The sequence below is a fragment of the Ictalurus punctatus genome, chromosome 6, assembly GCF_001660625.3.
Source record: "Ictalurus punctatus breed USDA103 chromosome 6, Coco_2.0, whole genome shotgun sequence".
Lineage (NCBI taxonomy): Eukaryota > Metazoa > Chordata > Actinopteri > Siluriformes > Ictaluridae > Ictalurus > Ictalurus punctatus.
This window is the reverse complement of record NC_030421.2, coordinates 13,040,829-13,062,773: the sequence shown is the minus strand read 5'-3', so window position 1 is coordinate 13,062,773 and position 21,945 is coordinate 13,040,829. Positions and strand designations below refer to the sequence as shown.

General features: G+C 37.4%; 1 protein-coding gene across 2 annotated transcripts in view; it reads right to left on the bottom strand.

Annotated features, from left to right (window-relative positions):
• The window catches only part of kif5c (kinesin family member 5C), a 56,260-nt gene extending 37,009 nt beyond the window's left edge, over positions 1-19,251 (bottom strand). For both annotated transcript variants that reach the window (XM_053680879.1, XM_047156180.2), the window contains exons 1-6: positions 18,820-19,251; positions 6,556-6,643; positions 4,705-4,778; positions 2,211-2,315; positions 1,500-1,548; positions 1,288-1,343 (exon numbers count right to left, since the gene is read on the bottom strand). In XM_053680879.1, the coding sequence (XP_053536854.1) occupies positions 1,288-1,343; positions 1,500-1,548; positions 2,211-2,315; positions 4,705-4,778; positions 6,556-6,643; positions 18,820-18,945 (498 nt within the window). In that variant the 5' untranslated portion in view covers positions 18,946-19,251. The remainder of the gene's footprint in view (positions 1-1,287; positions 1,344-1,499; positions 1,549-2,210; positions 2,316-4,704; positions 4,779-6,555; positions 6,644-18,819) is intronic.
• Positions 19,252-21,945: the final 2,694 nt, after the last annotated feature.

The window sequence follows — 21,945 nt, the reverse complement described above, 5'->3', positions numbered from 1 at the left end:
TTGTGATTACAGGAGATTCTCACTTAAGTCTTTCATAACTTCTAGGACTAGGACTTACTCCTATGCTTTGGATCATTGTCTTGCTGCATAATCCAGTTTCAACTTACAGACTGAAGACCAGACATTCTCCTTTAAGATTTTCTGGTATTGAGCAGAATTCATGTTTCCCTCAATTACTGCAAGTTTCCCAGGCCCTGAAGCAGCAAAGCATCCCCACACCATCACACTACCACCACTTCTACTTGACCGTAGGTGTGATGTGCTTTTGTGGAATTCTGTGTTTGGTTTATGCCAGATGTAATGGGACACCTGTCTTCCAAACAGTTCCACTCTCGACTCATAAGTCCACAGAACATTCTCACAAAAGGTTTGAAGATCATCAAGGTGTGTTTTGGCAAAATTCAGATGAGCCTTAATGTTCTTCTGGGTTAGCAGTGGTTTTCACCTCACCACACTTCCATGGATGCCATTTCGTCTTTCTGATAGTGGAGTCATGGACAGTGATGCAAGAAAGGCCGGTAGGTCCTTTGATGTTGTCCTTGGCTCTTTTGTGACTTCCTGGATGAGTAGTTGATGTGCTCTTGGAGGAATTTTGGAAGGTCGGCCACATCTGGAAAGGTTCACTACTGTGCAGAGTTTTGCCATTTGGAGATAACGGCTCTCACTGTTGTTCTTTGGAGACCCAGACCCTTTGAAATAGTTTTGTAACCCATCCCAGACTGATGTATTTCAATCACTTTCTTCCTCATTATTTCTAGAATTTCTTTCAATTTTGGCATAGTGTGTTACTGGGTAAGACCTTTTAACCAACTTCATGCTGTTGAAAAAGTTCTATTTAAGTGTTGATTTGATTGAACAGGGTTTGCAGTAATCAGACCTGGTTGCATATAGTCCAGCTGAATCCCATTATGAATGCAGTTTCATAGATTTGGGGAATTAGTAACTATGGGGGAAAATCCATTTTCACACAGGCCCAGTTGGTAATGGATAACTTATTTGCTTCAATAAATAACATCATCTTTTAAAAAATTGTATTTTGTATTTACTCAGTGTGCATTTGGTTTATCTTTAATTTTGTATTAATTTCTGAAACAATTTACTATGAGATGTATACAAAAACAGAAGCAATCAGGATGGGGCAATTACTTTTTTACAGCACTGTATACTGTACTAACACATCATACCTGTGCCGATTCTTGTGGATAAAAGTCTTAGTGCCCCCTTTATGTACAGACTTTTGTGCTTTAATAACAATCTCAATTATGCAGTAAAACTATTTCCCCCTACCTTGACATATGGTACCCTGTTTTTATCTTCATGTACAGCGAGGTTGGTCTTCGAAACTAAAATCAAGAAGAAATATAAATCTTAATGAAATATTCTACGTGTGCCCATTTTAAAATTGATCACTATAATATCTCATGTAAATAAATAAATAAAGAAAGAAAGAAAGAAACACATTTTTTAAAAAAAATTATCAAGATGAAGCTCAATCTCACCATCCAATAGATCTCTGATTTTGTCCAAGTAAATCTCAAAGTAGGATACCTAAACAGAAACAGAAAAACGTTAAGCATTGCACACTATATACTGTATCTCAAAGCATTATAATTTCAAAATATCTCAGTATATATCAAATTTTAATCTCAATCTTCAGCATCATGGGAACAGATACTCAAAAGCTCTCATTATTCTTGGTGTTACTATATGCTTAAGATGACCTAAAATGATATCTGTTCTTTTAAAAATGCTTTAAAATACATTTTCATGTTCGCTAGTAATTTTAGTATTGTTCACTTTTAATACAAAAATAAAAGATAACATGGGTCAATGTGAGCCCCATCAGAACATTAGCACTGTTAGTGTTAGTAGACCATTAGGAGGCAGCGTGGGAGCAGTGACATGGAATATTATTGGAGTTGACACACACATATGGCCAGTATAGACACCATGTGTCTATGTTCCTTTACACACACACACACACACACACACACACACACACACACACACACACACACACACACACACACACACACATATCTGTGTTACACTAGAGAAAATAATATTAGAAGTACCAGCAACATTCTTACACACACACACGCTAAAATATACAAATAAATATAGACTCTATAGACAGACAGACAAACAACAGACAATGTAAAGGATGCTATGGATTTTAAAGGAGATCTTAGTTGGTTTGTCTGGTTTACCTTGATATGGAACTCAAGGTTCTCATCCATGGAGTAAATGTGGTCGAAGATGTCCTGAGAGATGCGAGGAATGATGCCCTTACGCTCCGAGTCATGGAGGTTCCCCTGATTGAGGGCAGGTGGAAGCGGAAAAACAGGCCGGATATAATCTACAATTAGTAATACTGTACAATATGTGCAGGAAAACAGATGACATTTAAATATATCATTAGCTGCACTTAAAATCCATAAAAAAATCAGTGAGGTGTAGCCTGAACTCTACACACCATATTTCATTTTTATATAATTTTTTCTATACAAAAGTCTCTACATTGAGGCCAACACATTCCTGAACCAGAAATATTTCACAAAGCCATGAAACATAAGCCAAAAAAGGATAATGCATGTCTATAACACATTATTATTATTATTATTATTATTATTATTATTATTATTAGTAGTAGTAGTAGTAGTAGTATTTTAAACAGGACATAAGGATGATGAGGGACAGGTGGATAAATGTTATAGAGAGGGAAAATTGTAGCGTAATTCCGTTTTAGTGAAAACCTTTTCAAACCGTTCCATCATGTGGTTTCACTGTAAAAGCCTGAGACAAGAAATATGTATTTGACTCCCGGAGGTGAATATTTCATCACATATTTAACAAAATTTGCTTCATATGAGAGTGAGAGGGAATATAATTTCTAAATGTCATATCCTCTATGTAACACAATAAAACGTTACAACCACTCAGAAAAAAATCTAATAGAACAGATTTAGAATAAAATGTATTTAGATTGGTTTATGGCACCATCAATATAATATGATATTTAGATGGCACATACAGATGTTTTCATTTAGCGTATATCTGGGTCTGTGTGCAAAACTGTGCAGTAACTACAGATCTGACTCTGTATTCAGCTCAATGAAAAATGTGCTCTGTTTCCAGGGAAACAGCTGCTACCAATTGGCACATATCATGTGGGATATTGTGAGCCCTGCGAGGTAGTCACACCTTGTCGTTATTTTAGCTGTGGCTGTGCTTTTAAAGGCCAGAGATGTAAAGAGAAATTCAAAATCATTTAAATCAGGACACGGGTTAGGGCCTCACGATTGTACTGTAGCATATCACTCACCATATGAAACATGAGCGAGAATCCGATAATGCAATTTCCTTCATTCATTCATTAATTCCTGCTCATTAAATCTTTATTCTGTTCAGGGTGGCGGTTGATCTGGAGGCTGTTGCGGGAACGCTGGGCGCAAGGCAGGAAAACAACCTGGGTGTGGCCCCAACTGTTTAAATCAACATTCACAATGGTCGCAAGACTTCGTAGCCAACAACATAGGGATCCTCTGAGTTAATACGTTTTGAATTAAACCAAAACAAGTCAGCAATTTAACAGGTTAATAACTATAAGAATCCAATAATAAATATAATACATTTATAATGATGGCTTGTGATTTCCCCTGTAGCATTTAAAATAAAATTAAAAAATCATCACAGACTCCTTGGTTATGCTTCACCTGCCCCACTTTGAGAAGCACTGGACTAAAAGTCTGATATTACATTCCAACCACTAAAGACAGCCTTAACCACAATCAACATTCCCTAGCCTGGACTGGCACTTCCTGTTGTAGACCAATACCTTTAACAGAGGTTTCAGCACACCTCTTTACCAAGGATTACACAAAGAAAAACATCCCCCAACATCCGAAATATTGTCTCCAACTGAACATCAACACTCAACCATGGAATAGGATGGGTCATTGAAGACCTCAAGTACTATTTAACAGAACCTTCACCTTATTAACAGCACATGCTGCCTTTTTAATAACATGGTTTCTTTCACTCAAGGACCTCGTTTGGTCATGCGGCCACAGTACCAATCACAGCAAAGCCAATGGTTTCTATCATCACCATGGCTTTTACTCAGGTGGTTGTGAGGCAAGGAGTAACCACGCTGCCAAGGATCCTCACAAAACCCAAGCTACCACTTCTACACTTTTATGCAAATGGTTCCTCCGGGATTCTTAGGACGGTTAATGATTGTAGGTTCCACATGAAACCTTTTCCTGTTCTGAAAAGGAAACGACTCATTGTAGGATTCAACGCTAGACTTTTAAGGGTTTTCTGAGGAACTGAAAAAGCAATGTTAGGCTGTTAGACTGAAACTTTACTTAACAATTTTGTTAATTAATAAAATAGTCATACTGGGGTTTTGCATTGCATTGCATTGCTAAGACTACACAGAATAGTATGCTTGTAACAGTTGTTACATGGAAAGCCGAGACCTATATTTTATTATATATTATGTGGCTAAAGAGACACCTGTTTGGATTTATGATTTGATCTTTTATGACATGTTCATACACTGAGAGCAACTCAACTGAGAATATAAGTATTTCATTGGAGTCATTAGAGTCGCCATTTCACAATCCACAAGTATTTAATTTAATTGGAGTTAATCTAAATTAATTTCATTGGAGTCAATGTCTCCAACATTTTTCTTACCTCCATGGTATGGGTCTTCCCTGATGAAGTCTGGCCATAGGCGAAAATGGTTCCATTGTATCCATCAAGAACATCTGCATAGCAGGTGGGAAAATGAGTCAATGTTAACTACATAGGGGTGACAAATTAAAGGAAAAAACTAACTTACGAAGGTGTTGGGTTACCACAAGCCACTAGAACAGCTTTAACGCACCTAGGCACAGATTCTACAGTCTCTGGAATTGTACTGGAGGGATGGACATTGTTCTTCCGAGAGATTTCCCCTCAGTATGTGTTTTGATGATGGTGGTAGAGAGCATTCTCTAACGTGTCAGTCCAAAATCTTCCATATGTGCTAAATTGGTTTTAAATTCTGCTGAATTCTCTCTCAATGGACAAATGGACCCAAACAATGCCAGCAAAATGCCTTCCACAGTATAACCAGTTTTTCCTTTTCAGTTTTTTTTTTTACACCCGTCTGTAGCCTCGGGTTAAGCCTACACAACCCCTGTTAAAATGTCAGGTTTTTGTGATGTAAAGATTGTGATGTAAAAAGATTAAACCAACATAAATCATGTCAGAACCGTTTCTACCTTTATTATAAAAGTTTAACCTATAAATTAAAGTGAAAAACAATAAGAATCATTTGGAGGGGATGCGAAAAAAAAAAAAAAAAAAAAAACTTCCAATACCCAGTTTGCATAAGTGTGCACACCCTTTTTATAATTGAAATTGGCAGCATGTGGCAGTGTTCAGAATCAACCAATTATATTCAGACTCATGTTAAATACTAATTAGTGTACACCTGACATCAATTAAAGTGACTGATTACCTCCAAATAATCAAAGTACAGCTGTTCCTATAGCATTTTCCTGACATTTACATTTATTTATTTAGCAGACGCTTTCATCCAACACGACTTACAAATGAGGAAATACAAGCAAAGTTACCATTAGTAGTGCTAGTAGTGCTACCATTGTTTTCCTATTTCAATTAATAGGTTAAATTTCACAATAAAGGTAGAAAAGGCTCTGAAATGATTTATCTTGGTTTCATTTTTTTTTCTTTACTCCACAAACATCTGCCATTTTAACAGGGGTGAGTAGACTTATTAGTATTACTTATTTCTATTAGTAGTGATGTGTCATGAAGGATTTGTTCATTTTGAACGAATCTTTAATATGACTCGGGAACAACGAGTTGTCTCAGAGAGTGATTCGTTCATTCCGTGTTGACCGTGCATGCGCTGCAACATCCCCATAGGATCTGTACAGGAAACAGAAATGATTAGTTTGCCTCTTCGGGTTCGAGTCATTCGTTCATCACGTCACATCTCCATTGCATTCAGCCTATGAGGCGGTCACGGGATGAATGAATGACTCGAACCCGAAGACTCGAGAAGTGAACTAATCAATTCTGTTTCCGAGATGACAAATGTGACGTGACAAAAGAAGGGGCAACTCGGATCAGGAGGTGAGGTGAACTAACAGACTGCATAGCCTGAAGACCCAGCTAAGCAATTAATTAATCATTTCTGTTTCTCATAATTTGGTCTTTGCTGCATTAGCCTATAGTTTATTTTTTTATTTCAGATGTGATCAACATTTGTGTAAGTACTAGATGTGCTGGGGAATTTAACATCTAACATTTTAATTCTATTTCGCTTAAAAAAACAAAATGACTCGAAAAAGATTTGTTCATTTTTGCCGAACGAGATTCAAAGATCTGAGTCAGTAAAATGATCCGAACTTCCCATCCCTACTTAATAGATCCACTCTATGTGTAGCATTACTGCATGGAATTCTTACAACATATTCGCACGTCACATGTCTAAAAAACAAAACATTATAATTTATTTTCAGTACATCATACCTTTAACAATCTGTTTAGCGCAGGCATCGTAGACCAGCTCTTGGGTTGTGTTTGGAGGAAGAACTCGATCAAACACATAGGGCTTTCCCTGTAAAAATCAACAAAGATGGATTGGTGAAATTAAAATAAGAAAAGAAATGCAGCGCAAAGAAATTCTTCAGATGTTAAGACCTTACTACATTAATGTCATACGTTAAATATTGATCTGGTCTTTTTCAGGCAGACTCAAACTATTTTTAAAATCCTATTAATCAATTTATTCTGTGCCGTTTACTTCTAAGCTCAGGTGGTAGCGCGGGTTGTCTACTAATCATAGGGTTGGCGGTTCGATTCACGGCCCATATGACTCCACATGCCGAAGTGTCCTTAGGCAAGTCACTGAACCCCAATTGCTCCTGATGGCAAGCTACAGTGAGGGAAAAAAGTATTTGATCCCCAGCTGATTTTGTACGTTTGCCCACTGACAAAGAAATGATCAATCTATAATTTTAATGGTAGATTTATTTGAACAGCGAGAGACAGAATAACAACAAGAAAATCCAGAAAAGCGCATGTCAAAAATGTTATAAATTTATTTGCATTTTAATGAGGGAAATAAGTATTTGACCCCCTCTCAATCAGAAAGATTTCTGGCTCCCAGGTGTCTTTTATACAGGTAATGAGCTGAGATTAGGAGCACACTCTTAAAGGGAGTGCTCCTAATCTCAGCTTGTTACCTGTATAAAAGACACCTGTCAACAGAAGCAATCAATCAATCAGATTCCAAACTCTCCACCAAGGCCAAGACCAAAGAGCTCTCCAAGGATGTCAGGGACAAGATTGTAGACCTACACAAGTCTGAAATGGGCTACAAGACCATTGCCAAGCATCTTGGTGAGAAGGTGACAACAGTTGGTGCGATTATTCGCAAATGGAAGAAACACAGAAGAACTGTCAATCTCCCTCGGCCTGGGGCTCCATGCAAGATCTTACCTCGTGGAGTTGCAATGATCATGAGAACAGTGAGGAATCAGCCCAGAACTACACGGGAGGATCTTGTCAATGATCTCAAGGCAGCTGGGACCATAGTCACCAAGAAAACAATTGGTAACACACTACGCCGTGAAGGACTTAAATCCTGCAGCGCCCGCAAGGTCCCCCTGCTCAAGAAAGCACATATACATGCCCGTTTGAAGTTTGCCAATGAACATCTGAATGATTCAGAGGACAACTGGCTGAAAGTGTTGTGGTCAGATGAGACCAAAATGGAGCTCTTTGGCATCAACTCAACTCGCCGTGTTTGGAGGAGGAGGAATGCTGCCTATGACCCCAAGAACACCATCCCCACGGTCAAACATGGAGGTGGAAACATTATGCTTTGGGGGTGTTTTTCTGCTAAGGGGACAGGAAAACTTCACCACATCAAAGGGACGATGGACGGGGCCATGTACCGTCAAATCTTGGGTGAGAATGTCCTTCCCTCAGCCAGGGCATTGAAGATGGGTCGTGGATGGTATTCCAGCATGACAATGACCCAAAACACACGGCCAAGGCAACAAAGGAGTGGCTCAAGAAGAAGCACATTAAGGTCCTGGAGTGGCCTAGCCAGTCTCCAGACCTTAATCCCATAGAAAATCTGTGGAGGGAGCTGAAGGTTCGAGTTGCCAAACGTCAGCCTCGAAACCTCAATGACTTGGAGAAGATCTGCAAAGAGGAGTGGGACAAAATCCCTCCTGAGGTGTGTGCAAACCTGGTGGCCAACTACAAGAAATGTCTGACCTCTGTGATTGCCAACAAGGGTTTTGCCACCAAGTACTAAGTCATGTTTTGCAAGGGGTCAAATACTTATTTCCCTCATTAAAATGCAAATCAATTTATAACATTTTTGACGTGTTTTTCTGGATTTTTGTTTTTTTTTGCTATTCTCTCTCACTGTTCAAATAAATCTACCATTAAAATGATAGAATGATCATTTCTTTGTCAGTGGGCAAACGTACAAGATCAGCAGGGGATCGAATACTTTTTTCCCTCACTGTATACAAGAGCTACAAAACATAAAAAAAACAGACGACAATGCACATCGAAGGAATGAAAATGTGGATCACGGAAGCTAATGCCACTCTTCTACAAACGATAAAGAACAACAGATTTTTAAAATCAACCAAACAACCAATGTATCTTCAGGAAATAGCAGTAGAAATGATATTTATAGAGCTAATATAATATAATAAAGCCTTTCATGTTGGTGAATCCTCCTCATGGCAGGTGTGTGTGCACAGATGAGAGGGCAAACAGGCAGGAGAAGGAGAGAATGTACCAGCAAGCAGAATCACCTTTTCAGACTTTTGTTTTAAATTAATCATTTTAATTTGTTATTTTTGAAATACTTCATCCTCAATTTTGATGTAAGATACAAATAAATAAGATTGATTGCAGGTGGATTTGGAATAGAGACAGTTATGGGTTGGGTATAAACTGCTTGTAGACCACATTGTTGTAAAAGCTTGGACGCATGACTGAAATGCACTTATGAAATACAATAATAAAAATTAACGTAACAGTGCGCTTTGCCTATTGACATAGATCAAAGTATTCCACATAATAATGTTTATGTAGATTCTACAACCTCTACATAAAGGAAATTCTCGTGGGTATTAATGCAGTGCACATCATACAAAGGCTTTAAGCTCCACCTACCCCAAATCAATCCTGACACCTCACCCACTTTCTGATTCTTTGTTTAGGGTAAATTATTGTGGACATCGTATTTTATTTGAAGAAAAAAAAAAAGCTGTATAATACATATATAGATCGATGCATTCTGTATGAGTGATCAGACGAAAAAGCAACTAATCTTGTGAAATGCTACAACATAATGGGAATCCTGCCCTGTGTTATGCAACACGTAAATATACCTTAATCATTTTGTTGAAATTAATATCTAGCCATAATTCTCAAAAAAACAAAAAGAAACTAGTGAAAACTGGTCTAGTATGGAAATAAGGATTGCACACTGTTTCCACACACACACACACACACACACACACACACACACACACACACACACAAACACAAACATGACTGACTACAAATTAATATAGTGCAGAAAAAAAATCAAGAAAGCAATTCTGTTTGGATCAATTTCAGAATTTAACTGATGATTCCATATAAATCCTACTGACATTTAACCCCACCTTTTTGTGATATCACACTAACGAGAATCTTGGACAGACACACGGATGCATGAATGGACACAGAGCAATGGCAAAAGCGGCCAAAACTGAGTCTTGAGTACCTATAAATCCTACAAACATTCTACCAGTCGTTCTTGAGATATTGCGCTTAGAGAATCTCGGACAGACAACCTGAGAACATAACTTATTTTGTTATGCACTTATTAAGTGCTGTGTGATGTTTATATGATAAACTAACAAGAATTTGCTATTTTAATTTCATACTGATCCCACTGCATATAAAATTGTTCATGAAATGTTTATTCCACAAAGGTTTTAAGGAAATCCAAAATGTTATACTGTGGGTCATTAATTCATTTACACATTCATTGTATCTAACCAGAAGCTTTGTTTGAGAATCAATTCCACACTGACTCATGAATCAACATGTTGGAAGCTTTATATCTCAGACCTTAATCGTCCTGTTCCACCAGTCTCACTCTGAGGTTGTTCATTATTAGGCACACAGGGGTCCAGGGACCTCAAAAGCTTTCTCTGAACAGTCCCTGTCGCCACGGAAACTGCTGTCTTGCTCTCTGATTGGCTTCCGGATTAGACCAGGTGGCAGGGGGATGGAAAGCATGATTGCTAGGATAGAAACATGATTGCTGGTCTGTCTTGATTTACAAACACATCTCTATCAGTCAGATAACAGTGAAAATGTCTTGTAAGGTGTGTGATTTATAAAGATATCAGCGTGATCAGTGTTGTCTTTTGTCAGAACTAGTATTATATCATTTTCGAAATGAGATCTATGCTGGAAACAGCGTTTTCCTCTTAATTACAGTATTTAATTGAGTCTCATGCACTGTAACTGATGATGTACAGCCAGTTAAGAGTGCTAGGACACTGGAAAGGTATAATCATATGAATCTAAATAAACCAAATGCAAGGGTTATTGAAGTAAAAATGCTTCCTATTTGGGGTATATACTAAAATGATTAATTTAGAATTCTCAACTTTAAGTAAAAATCTGAAAGTTTTAGCAATCCCAATATCAGCACATATATGGCACAGAATATATGTCTGAGCAAACCTACATACCCTATGGTTTACAAAGAGCTTCTGTGCATGCACACACCCCCACACGTGCCCAGGAAACACATGCACGCATACGGACCAGCATCAAAACGGCATCTACTTTTGGTCAATAATTGATGCCGGGTCTCTGGGGAGAGTCAAGGCCTTTCTGCAGGGCAGCTGTGCTGCAGAACTTAATCTTTCCATTCCAAGGCTTAAGACTATCAATACTCTAAAGTGTCTCCCTAAATCTCTAAACAGACACCGTCTCAACGATGGCATATCCACAAATAGTTACAAAACTCAACAGAATTCTGCCATGAATTCAGCCGGAATCTCCTAAATAAGGCAGAATGATGGCTATTATATCCGTTTCCATGGTACCAGAAGATCACATGTGTGATATACAGTATACTGTATGTTAGACTAAGCGCCAAACAATATCTTCATTATAGCCCGAGTTAAATAAATGACACAGACCTAACAAAACAGCAAAGAGCACGTCAGATAGCAATCATACATCTAATATAAATATGGTAGCGTATGAAGCTGAGTGTGTGGACTCCAAAACATAATAAATATTCACACCCCTTCCACCCCCTCACTACAGAAGCACACATGCATGCTTACTGCGCTGTTCTTGTGTGGGCTTGCACATGGAATCAGCCGTAAAATTCAACAGATCAAGCATTGAGCACGGCTTGAGACCATAAACATGTTGCAATAGTGGCTTTAAAATCATGCAAAATCAATCATTTGTAATAAATTACATTTCAAAAAAACACATAACAGCATTGTAATCCAGTGGAACAGCACAAAGCAAAAAAAACCTCACACATGTCCACATCAATCATAAAGTGTACCGTTATAATTTAAAATATTACTTTTAATAAAAATGTTTGAAATATTTGTATTTAATGTGTATTTAAATGTATATATTTATTATTATGAAGTAGTATTTCTGTATTTTTAATATAAAGTGTTCTAGGCTGTGCTCTTTTAATTTTTCGTCTTCTTTCCATTTGTAGTAATAATCCTGTTTACGTTAGTGAAGTCTTGCACTAAAAATGTAAGTATAACAATTCGGCCATTAAAGCCCCTTGAACCAAAGTGAACTGAATAAAAATCAGAAAATCAGAAAAGTAGATTGAAAGTGAATGATTTGCCATGTATTTTTTTTTTTTTTACAATAAAATGAGTAACATCCCTGTGAAGACTTAAAAACTATTTCTATTATATACATTGCTATGATTAAGTTTCACCAGATAAAACAGCTTCCATAGACAAAACATTTAAATAAAAGGAAATACCCAGGTACACTTAAAAATACATAGAGATATACTACGTTATGCTCAGTTCCCTCAGGCGTCACTAAAATCCAGCATTCAATGTGACCGTCCTTTTTTTCTGCATTTCCTGAAACCCCCATCACCCCAGAGATCACTAAACCCACTAGGCTGAAAACCAGGACACAAAGAACAGTTCACCACTTCATAACACTCGCTAAAGAGCCACAGCTAGATGTACAAGGTAATATGGTAATAAATGTGTGTATATTAAAAACACAGTCCAACACGTTCACAAACACACACAAGTGCTAGGGCTAAAACAAAAACCAAAAAACAGCATTATAAATCGCTCATGCCTGAAGAACAAGATTTGGCTGACTGATGTGTGTAACGGTCGATTTTATACGAGCAGAGTTATTAGCATATGAATAGAGTGAACAGATTTCCTCAGAAGGATGCCGATTTTGGAGGATTACAAACGTTCCATTAGTCGGGGTTCACAAAGCCGCTGGAAAAAAATATATTACAGTACCTAGCTATTTTTCAGTGGAGCTGCAATAACAAGAAATAAAAAGATATTACCTTTAAATTAAATAATGTCTTTGCTAACACTGTTATCCTTCTATCCGTCATTTAATGTGCCATATAGTGCCATAGAGTAAAATATCAGATTGAAATATTACCATCCTACCAAAGATTTTTTGCGTACTAGCACAATATTAATGCTGCATTCACCTAAAGCATGCACCTTCAGGAATTTCTGACGATTGACTATAAAACAAACAAACAAAACAAAAACAACGAAAACGCCCTCTTAACTTTGAGTTCACACTTGGAAATTCGAAAAATCTCCTCAACCCTGAATTCAGCACATGACATCAAATCAACATGGCTGTGCACACCTGCAACGGTAAATACAGTAACATTTCTTTACTTTTACAGCAGTATTTTTTATAGCAGTATTTGCTTCAGATCAGTCAACATACAGACACATTAATTGGTTAAATCTATAACACTGACTACACAGTTTGCAGTTTTGCGAAGATTAACGCATAGCTTGTTGCTAGACAAGCGCTCATAGAGCCGTCCGTGCTTTTCCCACTTTGTAACTCGAAAGTGTGAAGGCTGTAAATGACGACCTCTTTAGGAGAACAGAATTCACTAACAGTAACATTCATGAACATCAGGTTCTACTCCTGACGGCAAAGAACAAGAATCTGAGGCTAGAGTGGGCACAGGTTCTGCTGTTGCAGCTCATCCGAGTCAAGGTTCAATGTTCTCTGCAGTCTGAGGTGCTTTTCTGCTCACCATGGATATACAGAGTTGTGATTTGAGTAACTGTAGACTTCCTGGGAGCTTAAACTAGTCTGGCCATTCTTCTCTGATCTCTCTCATGAACAAGATGTTTCTGCTCACTGAACCGTCACTCATTGGGTGTTTTAATTTTTTTTATTTTTGCACCATTCTGTGTGAAAATCCCAGGAGATCAGCAGTTTCTGAGCAGTTACTCAAACCAGCCCATCTGGTACCAACAACCATGCCACCATTAAAGTGTGAACATTAACCTGAAGCTCCTGATGTGTATCTAGATGATTTTATGTATTACGCTGCTGCCACATGACTGGCTGATTGAATAACCGCATGAATAAGCAATTCTGGGCATGTGGTTTTACTTCCTACAAAATCAGAAGCACTTTGCTTGCACATGAAGCTCATGAAGGATTTTAGTCAGAAATATAGTCAAAATAAATAAATAAAAAAACATTTGCTGAATGGCATTTATGTATTCTAGTGTTTGGGATGTAGTGCTGATGTTCAAGTAAAAAAAAAAAAAAAAAAAAAAACCCTGAAATTTAGCATTTACAACACACAGCCAAAAAACACTTTTAATGTTCTATCTGTATGGAAAGGAACATTTCTATCTCGCCCACCCCATCTGTATTCCCAGTGGCCAAGCAAGAGAAATCTCTTTCTTATGCCACTTTCACAGCAATTTGCTGTCATTATTTCACTTGACTGCTCCTGTATTTTATGGCTGTTGTCAATTTGAATGGAAGTGCAGCAGCAGCATACAAAATCGTTTGACTGTATCTAAGACAAATAATTTTTGCTGCAGTGTTAATCACCTTAAAGTGCATTATCCAGTAAATACCATCTACTGTGAATTATTCCATGATCACAGTATAATTAATGGGACGGGTGTGTATTTACGTAAGTGACAAATGTGAATCTGGTTCACCTGATGGCTCATGGGTGTATCAAGAGTTTAGACATTTTAAACAAGTTAAGCCCCTTGTTAAACTTCCTGTTCATCAAAGTATATGTCAAAGATCCAAGTACAATATGACCAAAGTTGAGAATTCTGTATGAGCTAGGCCTGTTAAACAAAAGGAAATATGACTGGAATTCAAATTCTAGCTCTGTTACTGGTATTCTCTCACTACAGGAAAAATAACATAAATATATTTAGGCGAGCAAGTTTATTATTATAGGATCTAGACACCAAAAACGGACAGCGTAAGAATTAACAATTGGAATCATTCACAATTGTACTTGTTTAAATCAACCTGGGGCCTCTTTTATCAACTGTGCGTACACATAGTTTTGTACATAAACAGAGCGTATGCAGGATTCAATGAAGTGGATGGGATTTTCAAGTTTTGTTTATGTGTGATGATGTGCGTGGAGTATATTTCTGCACACTGCTGACTGTGTAAATGCAAGAAACCCTAGTGGCAGAAAATTGTAATAGCAGGAAAACTGATAATGTGGGGCTTCCATTTCATCCATCCAGTTTCCATACCGCTTATCCTACACAGGGTCATAGGGAGCCTGGAGCCTATCCCAGGGAACTCGGGACACAGGGTGGGGGACACCCTGGACGGAGTGCCAACCCATTTCAGGTGTCCATTCCACTTAATGTCAATCATCTCAGCATGATTGAAAGAGAAATTACTGATTCAAGTGCTCACAAGATGCAGACAGGTGACACAGACGGAATGTAAATTAAAATCTAAGACTAAGACTAATTGGGGTTATGCCTTGTTGGAAGATGTAGCTTTGCGGAGGGAGGAAAGTGTTTTTGTTTTTTTTTAGCACTACTGGGAACTCTATGCTGAGGTTGAGGAGTGGATTATCAGTTGATTTCGTTCGTCACGTGCAGTTTTAGTTGATATATTTCATACTGAAACTGGAAACGTTACTGTCATTTCCCAACCAACTACAAGTTGAATAATGTGTTAGATATCTTACTTTCATTCACATCACTCACACTGCAGTAAATCACATTTCTTAAACCAGAAGTGGAAAAGAGCAAAAATTATGACTTTTCATGCCATTGCAGTACATATATACATACACATATACATACACAAATTTTTTTTAAATCATATTTATTTATTAGAAAAACTATGTATAAAAATGGCTCAGGTAGTAGAGCATGTTGTCCACTAATCGTAGGGTTGGTGGTTCGACTCCAAATGCAGAAGTGTCCTTGGGCAAGACACTGAACCCCAAATTGCTCCCGATGGCAAGCTAGCGCCTTGCATGGCAGCTCTGATACCATTGGTGTGTGAGTGTGTGGATGAGAACCAGTGTAAAACGCTTTGTAGAACCACTAAGGTTAAAAAAGCACTATATAAGTGCAGGCCATTTATTATCTTTATTTCATTATTGTTGAAGTTCATTAGACCTTCGTAGACCTTCTGACATGCTCCATGTCATCTGAAAGAAGCAGCACCGCAAGCAGGCTACTGTGCTTTTTAAAGCAAAATTTCTTTAGGCAAATGAGAGTGGCCATGCACAAACACATCACTTTATAACGTGTGGGATTTATCAATGCATACAGCATATGCATGTGTGATAGACTGGATTGATATGTCGAATTTTAAAATAATCACGTTGCAAGATGAGTTAGACTTTCATGGTTTTTCAGTTGTGATGGACTGAATTCCATTCATATAGATTCATTTTTAGAACTTAATTAATACATTTTTTGTATTTTCTTGCAATAATGCCATAATCATATATATATATATAATCGTATATATATATATATATATATATATATATACATACATACATATATATGTATATATATATATATATATATATATATATATATATATATATAGAGAGAGAGAGAGAGAGAGAGAGAGAGAGAGAGAGAGAGAGATGGAGATGGTTTGCAATAATCAGTAAGCCTAATTCAGAAGGAAATTCTCAACACTGGTCTTTAAATGAAATTAGGTCGTGTACAACCAGAAAACAACACGGAAAAGATTAGATTGAGCAGATTAGATTACAAGAGGAATAATACGCAGCCATTAAGGGTTCATTTTAGACATGTCTTTATTAAATTAGCTATTTGACTGAATAATTCCACACCATGGTTTCACATACACTCAAAAGCACAGTGTTAAAGAAAAGATAACATTCACTTCAAAGTGCAAAAAGAGCTCATATTTGTATATGACCAAATCTCAATAAATAATCACATCGCTCATTTTACAAACTACAAATAACAAAAATATTACCAACAGGTCCTCGGGACACCTATTTCTCATAAATTTCTATTTTGTATTATTAAACATTAAATCTAAATAATGCAGCAAGTGATGAGTATAGCCCTCATCGCACTCATAAGCCCTGATATTTCCTGACTTCACAAGGAATGACAATATGAGGAAAATTGTGCATCCTTAGTAACAAATACATTACATAAAAGTAGTTAAAAAAAAATAAAAAAAATTGTTATTATCCAGAGAAAAAGCACATTTTCTTCATGACCTGTTGAGGTTTCACTCTGTACAGTTTCAAGCTTTTAAATTAAGAAGATATAGGATCTGAATAACAATTTGGATTTGAACATAAACGTCCATCCATTTCTATACAAGGAGAAACAGAAAAGAAAAGAAATTTGCACAGATATGTCTGAAGCATGTCAAATAAATGGAGAGAATACAAAAAACGTACCTTTACAAGTAACTGAAAAGTGAATAAATTAGCAAAATCGTATTTTTCGTCTATTTAAACATACTGGTGCTCGCCTGGACTGATAAAAGACCAGTTACCCTGTAGAAATTGATTTTGTGTGACCAAAATTGTTTTTAAGATTTTGAAGACACCAAACTCAAATTAGCACATTTGCCTCGCATCATCTCTCTCAATCTGCACACACAGGTTATACCTAAACGTGGCAGCTTTGTGGTGTGCATGTGTGAGCAAGGTTAAAGACAACCTAGACAAACACACGCCACACTGTCTTTATAAAGAAAATCCCAACCTTTTGTCTGGGAGACAAAAAGCCGAGACTTGGAAATCATGGGTTTGTAGAGCTGTTTGGATTATATTGGCATCACTATTGATAATACCACCAGTATGAAAATTTTATTGATTATACCAGCATGAAAACCCAATACTGGAAAAGAAAAAAAAAAAAAAAAAAAAAAACACGTTTGGTTATACTTGAAACAAAGAAAAGAAAAGAAAAGTACTAATGATCTAAAGCATAGATAACACGAGGATGTCTTCTCTGTTTTAAAATATCCAGTGCAAAATTACAGTGTTAATCCTTTAAATGAATATTTTACATTCTGTTTTGTATTAAGGCTGGGTAACATAACGACAACTCCATCATAACGGAACTGCGGTCAGTATTTTCTTGACAGTGACAACGTCTGACTGCATAGTGACAAGCACCTGATTGGATAGTAGCTCACGCTGACATTTTTTTAGGCTCTTGTAAACTGTCTCTGTGTCTTATATTCATTCAGCAAACCTGACTGAATAATAATATCAGAACAGGTATCATAAAAGCATCAAATATTGCGATATTGCCACATTGCTCACTTCTAAATAAATTATCAATTGGCTGAGTCTCAGTTGAGGATTAAAGTAACAGGAAGTAACAGCTTAATTGGACTCAATAGAAACATAAAGATCATTTCCGGCTTATCTGTCTAAGATAAAGACAGATGAAGGACATTTTAATTTGTTCCAGTAGAAAAAAATGTAATCATTTCATTATTGGACACTATAGCAACACGATATAGCCAAAAATTATGTGGACTCCTGACCATCACGCCTACATGTGTTCCTTACCCAAACTGTGCTACAAAGTTTTGAAGTGCACGATTGAATAGAATGTCTTTGTATACTGTAGTATTACAATTTCCCTTCACTGGAGACCTGTTCAAGCATGACAATGCCCCTGTGCACAAAGCGAGCTCCATAAAGACATGGTTTCCCAACATTGTAGTGGAAGAACTGAACACCTTTTGGGGATGAACTGGAACGCCGACTGCACCCCAATATGAGTGCTTGACCTCACTAATGCTCTTGTAGCTGAATGAACAGAAATCCCCACAACCACTATCCAAAGTCTAGCGGAAAGCCTTCCCAGAAGAGTGGAGGTTATTATAACAGTAAAACAGAGGGACTACATCCTAGAACGGGATATTCAAAAGGTACGCTATAGGTATGGATGCGATGGGGTGATGGTGAGGTGTCCCCAGACTTTTGGCCATACATACAGTGTACACGACAAAATCCCTAGTGTTGAATTTACACCCTACAGTGTCTATATAGCTAAGTCCATTGGACACAAATGAACACTCTGGGTGTCAATTCAACACCAGGGATTTCACTGTGTATCATTACAGAGAAGTTAATGTGTGATTTAGAACACAGCCAACTGGATTCAAAAAATAAGCAAAAAAATTTGTGAGATCAGGTCAACTCACCGAAACAACCACAGTATCCTCGCCCTTAAATTTCGGGATGTATTTGTCTCCTCTGTTGATTTCCGACTCGTTCAGTGGCCTGAATCGGCACATCACTTTGACTCCGCATTCCGCCGCGTCCATCATGACGAACCTGACGCAGGAGGTGGAGGAAAAAACAAAACCAAACAAACCCCAGACTCAGTGAAGATCCTGAGACAAAGTTCAAGCCGGAGGAAAACTTGATGCTGTACAGATATCAGTGGAAAATCCCGTTAAAACGCTTTCCCCTCGGCGTAGATGAATAGAATCAAACTTTCCACCCGTATGAACACTTTCTGCTTAAAGACGGTTATTATTGTGAATCACACACACACGCAGTGATGCAGTCGGATCAGCCTTGAATGCTCTGGATATCGTCCTGTTGACCAAACGCTGACCGCAGCATCAGGACCGTGCAGCATTCCGGTTTTAAAAGGCTCCTCAGGCGCATGCGCATTCTGCATTCCTGAATTCCTGACGCAGAGGCGCCCCCATGACATGAATACAGGGAACTATCTCACATGCTCTTGGAGACTATCCTGGGAACGCTGGCTGTGAGGACAACAGTTTAGAATTGAATATTTTATTCGTCATGTATACATTACAGCACCGTGGAAATTCTTTTTTCCCTCACATATCCCAGCTTGTTAGGAAGCTGGGGTCAGAGCGCAGGGTTAGCCATGATACAGCACGCCTGGAGAGCATAGGGTTAAGGGCCTTGCTCAATTGCTTGACCCAGAGCTTTGCCCATTGAGCCCTACTTGTGTCTCCTCATCGTGGATTCGAACCATAATAGGCAGAGATACTGACCACTATACTAACTAGGAGTTTACACCTATCTGCATGTGTTTTGGGAGGTTGTTGTTGTTGTTGTTTACTTTTTATTGTCCCCCTTAGGGGAAACTAGTTTTGCAGAAAAGGGTAACAGATACAGACATTACATAATACACAAACAATATATAATATACATTGCACAAATCATAGCTCATATCAGAAATCTACATGTGAAGAGTTCATTTGAAACGAACAGCCACTGAAACAAACAAACAAACAAATATATATATATATATATATATATATATATATATATATATATATATATATATATATATATATATATATATATATATATCGTAAATCGTTTATTCTTTTTTTCACCATGCATTTTGACCATGTTTTACCATGAATTCATTCCCATGATGACATGATTTGAAGAAGGCTGTGTATGATCCACATGTTTATATTAGAATATTAGAACTGAAAAGCACTGCATAAATGCTTATAATTTAGTTTTTATCACACATAATGTCTTAACAGAAGGTGGCGGCAATGTTTCATGTAAGCATGTAAATGTGGTGGCTGGGATTTTATTGACTTTTTTTTTTCCAAATAGAAGACCAAAAACATGTGTGTGCAGTAAAATTAGTTACCAAGACAATAGTCACACTACACATCTAGGTGACACCTGTTTAAATTTCATTTTCAGTCAGGTCAATAAATACTTGGACACTAATAAAGTTATTGTTATTTATAACAATAACAATAACTAACCCTAACCCTTAATCGTGCCCACCTGACCATCGAATCGTTGCCTTATGATGTTCCTGATCAACTAAAACAGGTGTGTTAGATGAAACCTGCAGGAAATTAGACCTCCAAAAAGAGGGTTGGTGACCACTGTACCACAGTATATAGGAGTCGAAATGAAATAATGAGAATGAGCTTGAAGTGCAAACTTTCATTTGCATCAAAGGAGCCAAACGTATTTAGACAAACTTTCATTTCAACTCCTATATACCGTGGCAGACAGCTAAATTAAAAATAACGTAAAAACAATGTCCAAGTGTTTATTTACAATCTGTATATCCTGTGTGCACTGTTAATAGCGCCAAGATGTCCGATACTACAGGCCATGTGGAGGCTGGTTGACATGCCTCCCCAAACAAAATTTAATTGTATGTATCTAAAAACATGCTTAAAAGAGTTTGTGCTAATTTCAGAAAGATCCTTCAGGAGTGAGATTTCAGACTATCAAGAGACGAACTTCAAGATGTAGAGAGGTGGTTTCTTCCCTCAAGTTGTAAGCGTAATAAATTAACGCTGAAAAAAAAAAATCCTTTTAGCACTTACACTATACTGCTGACGCACTATACACAATATAAACCAGCAGAGCACAAAGTCAAAAACAAAAACACTTTGGTTTCTATGCCCTTCTGCAGAATCAGCAGGATAAACCTGCATATTTTTTTCAAGTTTTTGTTTAAGACTAATAGGTCTTTTTTCATGCTTGATCTGAACTATGTTGTGATATACCGCACCATAAGAATCCATGGTGAGGCACTGTGAGATTTTTAAATGAAAAGTGTTAAATAAATAAAGTTTATTATTATTATTATTATTATTATTATTGTTATTATTATTATGGCATGGTCTACTGAACATATTAACAATAAGTATATGCCAAATATGCTCTTAACCTCTTCTGCCAGTAGAGGGCGCCAAAAGACTATCAATCTAAGACTACATCCACTTCAGTCATATTTGTTTTATTATATACTGTATAATACAGGAGGTGGAAAATAATGGAAAGCCATGACAATATAGGACCATCCTATCACCACTTCAAGAAGAAAATCATTTAGTTTTTAGAGGCATGTGGAGCTATACTTCACAGTCTGCACTCCAGACCTTTATGGGAGCCCACCCATAAAGGTCCAAAGATGTTTAAACCTAATGATTGTGGAGGATATGGAAGTGACTTGTTTCAGCAATCCACTGTTGAGCAATTTTAGCAGTGTGCGTGGGGGCTTATGGGAACAACAAGAAGAAAAATGTTTGCACCATAAGGAGCATCTGGTCATGTAAAATTGCCTCATATTTGTTGGCAAAGCAATCACTGGACCTAATAAATCTCCCACAAAATGGCTGCGCAGACCATTATGGATCTCCACTGTATTTTACAGTTGGCATCCACTGGCTTGGTAGGAAAGTTGGTAAACGTCGACTTTCATTGCTTACGATTCCCAGTTCTGTGCTTCTTATAGCATGTTATGTGTATTCACTCATTGGCCTTTCATACAATAGGTTTTTATTAGGCAGCCCAAC